Source organism: Mytilus edulis, chromosome 11 (assembly GCF_963676685.1).
Source record: "Mytilus edulis chromosome 11, xbMytEdul2.2, whole genome shotgun sequence".
Classification (NCBI taxonomy): domain Eukaryota; kingdom Metazoa; phylum Mollusca; class Bivalvia; order Mytilida; family Mytilidae; genus Mytilus; species Mytilus edulis.
In genome coordinates, this window is record NC_092354.1 from 4,849,427 (window position 1) to 4,857,169 (window position 7,743).

Consider the following 7,743-nt stretch of genomic DNA (forward strand, 5'->3'; position numbering starts at 1 on the left):
CGATAACTGGCCTGATTTATAACAAAACAAAAAAGGAATAACAGTGTTACATATTTGTTTTTCGTTCATTTTTTTATGCAAATAAGGCCGTTAGTTTTCTCGCTTGAATTGTTTTACATTGTAATATCGGGGCCTTTTATAGCTGACTATGCGGTATGGCTTTGTTCATTGTTGAAGGCCGTACGGTGACCTATAATTGTTAATGTCTGTGTCATTATGGTCTATTGTAGATAGTTGTCTCATTGGTAATCATACCACATATTCTTTTTTATATTTGGACAGGCACACTTAGATTGTATGCATATATTGATATAACTGAATTATAATTGTATCCTTGTAGTTTCCCCATGAAAGGTCATTAACTGGAACAAGTACATATTGTATATAATGAGGCTTGGTGAAACATATACATACAATGAGGCTTGGTGAAACATATACATGACCCTCGACCTTTAAGTAACTAATTTACCTTATCTTTATTCAATTTGTCAATAACCTCGTCTTGGTGAAACATATACATGTATATTGATCCTCGACCTTCAAGTAACTAATTTACCTTATCTTTATTCAATTTGTCAATAACCTCGTCTTGGTGAAACATATACATGTATATTGATCCTCGACCTTTAAGTTACTAATTTACCTTATCTTTATTCAATTTGTCAATAACCTCGTCTTGAACGTTTCGCTTTCTCAAGAATAATTCCATGTCTTTATCCATGATGCCTGAAAAATATGAGTTTTATCTATACTATAAATTTATAAACACTTGCATCCTGTTCAAATGTAGACCTGCTTATAAATGTTGTGCATTGGATACTTTCAGCGAACAATTTTGCCTTCCCGAAAATGGTCCTGCCAACCCGACATGACAAGTGACATGTAAGGTATACTAAGCGTTATTGTCGGACATGTTGACGACGGACGGATGGATAACGGTATACCATAATACAAAATGTACGTCTCTTAAACGATAGAACCTGGGTTTATTTGGAAAAAAATAGTAAGTAATAAATGTATTAAAATAAGGCCAGACATTGGACGATCAACAAATACATTAATTAAACTAGAGGCTCTAAAGAGCCTGTGTCCCTCACCTTGGTCTCTGTGCATATCATTAACGAAAAACACATATCGATTCCTGACAAAATTGTGTTTTGGTGATTGTGGTGTGTTTGTAGATCTTACTTTAATGAACATTATTGCTGCTTACAATTATCTCTATCTATAATGATCCTATGAATCTATCCCAGTAGTTAGAATATTTTGTAAAAATTTACAAAATTTATGAAAATTGTTAAAAATTGACTATAAAGGGCAATAACTCCTTAAGGGGTCAACTGACCATTTTGGTCAAGTTGACTTTTTTTGTAGATCTTACTTTGCTGAACATTTCTGCTGTTTACAGTTTATCTCCATCTGTAATAATATTCAACATAATAACCCCGACTGGCAAAATTTCTTAAAATTACCAAATTCAGGGCCAGCAACCTAACAACGGGTTGTCCAATTTATCTGAAAATTTCAATCTATCTACCTGATAAACGATTTTACCCTCCATGTCAGATTACCCCCATGTCAGATTTGCTTTAAATGTTTTGGTTTCAGAGATATAAGCTAAAAACGACATTGTGCCCCTATGTTATAATTTTCGCCATGGCGGCCATCTTGGTTGGATGGCCGGGTCATCGGACACATTTTTAAAACTAGATACCCCAATGATGATTGTGACCAAGTTTGGTTAAAATTTTCCCAGTAGTTTCAGAGAAGAAGATTTTTGTAACAGTTAACGACGACGGACGCCAAGTGATGAGAAAAGCTCACTCAGGTGAGCTAAAATTGAACACAATCCGGCCACGTCCAATCTGTATAGTATATGTATCCATCTGATGAGTTGAGCCCTTTTCAACTGATATGTATAGTTCGTGTTTATAGTTCGTGCTTATGTTGTACTGTTATACCACGGTCCCAGATTAGGGAGAGGGTTGTGATCTCGCTAAGATCTTTAACCCCGTTACATTCTGTATGCATGTGCCTGTCCCAAGTCAGGAGCCTGTAATTCAGTGGTTGTCGTTTGTCTTTGTGTTGCATATTTCTTTTTCGTTAATTTTTGTGTGTGCATAAATAAGGCAGTCAGTTTTCACGTTTTGAATTGTTTTACATTGTCATTTCGGGGCCTGTTATAGCCGCCTATGCGGTATGGGGTTTGCTCATTTTTGAAGGCCGTATTGTGATCTATAGTTGTTTACTTTTGTGTCATTTGATCTCTGGTGGAGAGTTGTCTCATTTGCAATCATAACACATCTTCTTTTTATATATATATTTATGTTTATAAAATAGAACGAAATTATAAAGACACTGTCAGCATTACATGGCATGCATCTGTATTAAATAAAATGATGTCAACGTGAATACTGGTTGACACATAACTCGACTATGTCACCCGTCGCGCAACACCTGACAAGCTCAGTAAAATACAGGGGGAAGCGAGTAGTCTTCCAATAGTGATATTTTTATCTCAAATAAAAAAAGTTGTTGAGGGCACACTAATTAAATTAAATTATTTTTATTTTTAAACACATACGTTAGATTTGGCACAGTTTCTTATACATGTACATATATATATTAAAATATGCTTCAGTTTTTTTAAAGATTAATTTGTTAATAGACAAATGAATATTGAGAGTTGATTAAATGAAATAGCTTCATTATACAATTGGCTGATATTTCATATTTATCGTCCTTCCCTCCGCCTATATCACCCTGCTCAGTCGTTGCGTAATTCTCGTATCTCAGCTTTGAGAGGAGAGCAGGCATAATCAGCGACGATACACAATGTCTGTTTTGACGTTATCAAGCTTGCTTTCGTCAAGCGTAAAACTGTATTTTATAGGGAGGAACAAAGGCCCAGTAGTAGAACGACAAACAGATAATCGCATATGCGTGGTTTTTTTTTTTTTTTTTTTGTATATATATCGTTAAATATCAGCCGATATTCTGTTACACCTTTCCTCAATTTGTGTATTTCCTTCGATTATATTCTTAATCTGTTTATGTGTTCCAGTCTAGGAGGATTATTCATATTTAACCTTATAAGAACATTAAAACATCGTATCATCGCTACCTTTCCCCTTCTCACACAAATCTCAAACTGAACATTGCAAGGTCACGCCAGTTCTGGAGAACTTTTCAAAGGACAAACGTCATCTAGGACACAATTCGTGGCTAACCACAGAGTGAGTTAACTTTACAACATTGTTTTTGAAGCCTTCAAATTACTCTATACATATTTGAACATTCTCTCTGTGAAACACTGGAAATTTAACTGCTCTTGAAAGTACAACATTTTCTCGGATTCTGATATTCTTATTGCTTGAGCCCAATCGTGGTTATACTTAATGGTCAGGCCATTACAGTAAAAAGTCTACAACTTGCCTGTTGTGTCTCACAGATAACGCCACCCCACGTTAGTTATACAGCTATATAACAACCTACCTGTTGAGCCCTGCATGTACGTGTCATCCCTTGACGTACAGTAAATTGACGACAACCTGTCTTTACATATCCAGACAAGGAACGACAACATAACAACGTTCATACCTATACACTGACAGTGGACTACGTAACTTGTGTGTACTAGGTAGCAACCCAACAACGTTGAGTCAACATGGATCCCAGTCATGTGGAACAACAAGAAGAGATACAGCCCCCAGAGGGAAATGTTCCAGATCTAGAACTATTACAAAATCCGTCTAATACCACACATTTAGATGAAAATCCCGAGACTAGGCGAGTACGGGATCTCACCGAAAAAGGTAAAGGAGCCTTCACTGAAAAACGTGACAAGTTCTGTCAGGAACTAGAGGCTCTCTGGGCAGACATTGAATCCCAGTTATTGGAAGTAACAACGCCTCCTAACGATCTCCAGCAACTCCTAGCAGTCCAGGATAAACTTGTTAAAGCCTGTTATAATTATCGTAGGCTCACAGATGAGTACCTAGACTTTCTAAAAAGGACCCGAACATTGGAGAGTCAAAAAGAAATTGATGCATGTAAACTCTCTTTGGATTTACGTCTGTCCCAAGTGGAGCTAGCTATGGAAAAACTACACGAGCATCGCCTCGCTCTAACAAAGGCCAAATCCACTAAAACAAAGACCTCAAGGGGTAAGAAAACCTCGCACAGCGGTAGCTCTAACGTGTCAGACATGTCAAGCCTGGCACGGAGAAAGCGAGCCAAGGCAGAGGCTGCAAAGTCTAAGATAGCATTTGTCGAAAAACATGCCCTTATCCTACAACAGGAAGCAATGTTAGAAGAACAAGCCCTGTCAGACAAAATGAAATGGAACAGGAAGCCAGTCGTAAACAGGCAGAAATGGAGCAAGAAGTCGCTCAACGTAAACAAGAGGCTATGCGCAGGAAGGCTCAAATGCAACAAGAAGCCGCAAGAGTAAGCCGGGAAAAGGCCGAGCTTAAAGCCAAATTTAACCTTCTTGAAGCACAGAGAGAAGCTGCAGCCGCAGAGGCCGAGGCTCGTATCCTGGAATACGATGATAGCCAAGCGTATAGCGATCTCCCTGACGAAAAGGAAGACCCGCTCCAGCGTGTGCAAGATTTTGTCAATAAACTTCCTGTATCAACTGTTGTTAAGGAAGTAACAGGACCTCAAAAGAAAAAAACAAATTCCTGTTAAGATCGAGCTGAGTCACCAAGCACCAGCGTTCGTGCCATCCATGGCATCGAACTTGCTGTCACAGACATCTGCCGTCTTGCCTTCCGATAATAAGTCACCGGAAGTTACCTTTATCCCAGATCTGGGATTAGTAACCGGCATACACAAACTAGGTCTTTCAGATGAGAGCCCTACTGAACACCAAAAACAGGGTGTTAAAGAAGTGATTCCTGTCTTACGCACAAAACAAGACGTTATAGAAGAGATCCCCGTTTCACACCCAAAACAAGGCGTAATAGAAGAGAACCCTGTAGCATACCAGCAACAAATCAGTCCCACGTCGGAGATAACAAGATTTCTTTTACGCAAAGACCTATTATTCTCCAGGCTAACCAATTTTAATGACCAGGCAGAATCCTTCCATACATGGAAATCTAACTTCAAAAACGTCATAGACGAATTACAAGTTTCTGACTCAGAACAGATAGACCTACTTATTAAATGGCTTGGACCAGAGTCAGATAACTTACGTTTCAATCACGGAATCAAAACAACGTCTTGCCTCAAGACCGGAAATAGCCGTTAAGGACAATAATCCAATTGTTGTTCAGTCTAACGACAAAAACTTTCATTCGAATGCCAAGGTCGCTAAATCGCATTCAATACAATCCCTTGAATGTACAGGACCTAGTACAAGCCTGGTAAACGCACAAATTCATCTAAAGGGACATCACTCACGTCACTAAAAGCAAAATCTGTGACTTCTATAGAAAAATCTATAGATAAAGAAAGTTTCAATCCGAAATCAACAGAACCTATAGTTCATGGAGAGGAAATCAATAGCATTCACAAACCTATTCCGAAAGAAGGACCTATTGCCAATCTCAATCTGCCATTGCATGAGCAACGTCTACTACGAGAAGGAAGCAGTATTGCCAAATCTGACTTGAATATAAGTGAAAAGGAACCAGTAGTCTTATCTGGACATCGTCACAGAGTAACACCTTTTCTTGGACATTACTACGACAAAATCAAACATAGAGGACGCCACTCTACAAATAGAGCGACTAGATCTGCAGGATTGAACGTTATGACGAAACGCCTAATTTCGTCTGATACACAAAAGAATGTGACAAATCGCCAAAACGGACAAGTACCAACTACTTACACGTGTCATGATTATTGGAGAACCATCTTCGATCGTCATCGCCGTCTAACAACGTTGGAGAAAACAGTTCATATAATTGATACAGCAGAAGTGGAACATTCTACAGAACACAACAATGTCGTCCGAGACACCCTTTATCTAAAGGACAAGAAACTGTGCCAACCCAGTTTCCCGTGGAATGTATACATTCAGGAACCTTTATAGTGAAAAGTCGTTTCTCACACGACAAATAGTGGATAATTCACCTGTATATATTTAATTTATATTTGGATTTATTCATTTATCTAGATCTTATGTTCATATGCGATTAATTTATGGAATAGTGATATCAGATAGACATCAGACGGGGAGTATTCTGTTACACCTTTCCTCAATTTGTGTATTTCCTTCGATTATATTCTTATTCTGTTTATGTGTTCCAGTCTAGGAGGATTATTCATCTTTAACCTTATAAGAACATTAAAACATCGTATCATCGCTACCTTTCCCCTTCTCACACAAATCTCAAACTGAACATTGCAAGGTCATACCAGTTCTGGAGAACTTTTCAAAGGACAAACGTCATCTAGAACACAATTCGTGGCTAACCACAGAGTGAGTTAACTTTACAACATTGTTTTTGAAGCCTTCAAATTACTCTATACATATTTGAACATTCTCTCTGTGAAACACTGGAAATTTAACTGCTCTTGAAAGTACAACATTTTCTCGGATTCAACGGACTGTGCTATCTATTACTTTTGACATTTCGTTTTAATAACATTAATTGAACACATTGTAAAATTGTATTTTATTTGTTTTTCAGCTTTTTACCATTGGTTAGATTGGTTTAAGGGCATACGATACAGTTACAGGGAAGGTAATGACGTTGCTAACGTAAAATGTTATTTTCGCGACGTCAAACTATGACATATCGGGAAAAGATGCATTTTTCGACTGATTTTTATCATTCAAACTGATTTAATTTGAAAACGAGTGCATGGACCCCTATTTTTTAAAACAGCAATTTGTTTCATTTTGCAAGGAGATTATGTGACCCAAATTTTATAAAACTGTAAATAGCGCAATTTTTTTAATTTTGATAAACATGCAGCAAAAAATGACGTTTTTTCCTCTATTCACGAACATTTGATAAATATAGAGTTATTTCGGAATAAAAATTACGTAATTTTCAATGATACTTATAAAATACAGAAATTACCGATTATTTAACAAAAACCAATTTGTGTTTATCTTTTAAAGCAAAAAAGTTACGTCGTGCTTTCGAAAAGGAAAATACGGACACAAATCTGAATTTTGAGCAAATTTACAAAATTTCGACCTCATATTACTCAAAAAGTAGCACATGAAGGTATATTTTTTATGACATATTTGATTTAATCAGGTAAAAAATAGCCTATATGCGAATTTTCATCAACTTGTAAATACAGGTTCAAAACTGTATCGTATGCCCTTAAGAATAAATTGTCAGCACCTGATATTCTTATTGCTTGAGCCCAATCGTGGTTATACTTAATGGTCAGGCCATTACAGCCGATTTACTATGCAGACTGTATTAGGTACGCAGCCACGACCTTTCGGATTGAATCCTCGTTTAGAGAAAGTGACACGCATTCCGCACATGAAAATTCCTGGTGGTTCTAGGGATTTGACCACCACATGGAGAAGTATATATATATATAGAATTTCTATAATGACGTGTGTCGGACTATTTGGGTGAAGGACTAATGAGTCGGCATGTCGGACTATTTGGGCGTCGAACCAATGGGATTTCGAAATAGCGGAGCGACCCCTTCACAAGATGTTATTTTTACAACCCTATAAAAGTTAAAAAGTTCACAATGTGTTGTTAACACATTAAAAAATATATAGTTAACAGTTCCAAAACTCCAAGCCTTCCCCTT

The 7,743-nt window shown here is 37.3% G+C and overlaps 1 protein-coding gene across 1 annotated transcript; it reads left to right on the forward strand.

Moving 5' to 3' along the window:
- The first annotated feature begins 3,667 nt into the window (after positions 1 to 3,667).
- On the forward strand, positions 3,668 to 4,692 carry LOC139495385 (merlin-like). The gene is made up of 2 exons (XM_071283692.1): positions 3,668 to 4,166; positions 4,301 to 4,692. The coding sequence occupies exons 1-2, from the start codon at positions 3,668 to 3,670 to the stop codon at positions 4,690 to 4,692; spliced, it is 891 nt and encodes a 296-aa protein (XP_071139793.1).
- The last annotated feature ends 3,051 nt before the right edge of the window (positions 4,693 to 7,743 follow it).

Coding starts and splice junctions, on each gene's coding strand:
- LOC139495385 (XM_071283692.1), top strand. CDS start 3,668: ATGGATCCCAGTCATGTGGAACAACAAGAAGAGATACAGCCCCCAGAG. Junction 4,167..4,300: donor TAAAACAAAGACCTCAAGGG/GTAAGAAAACCT, acceptor ATCCTACAACAG/GAAGCAATGTTAGAAGAACA.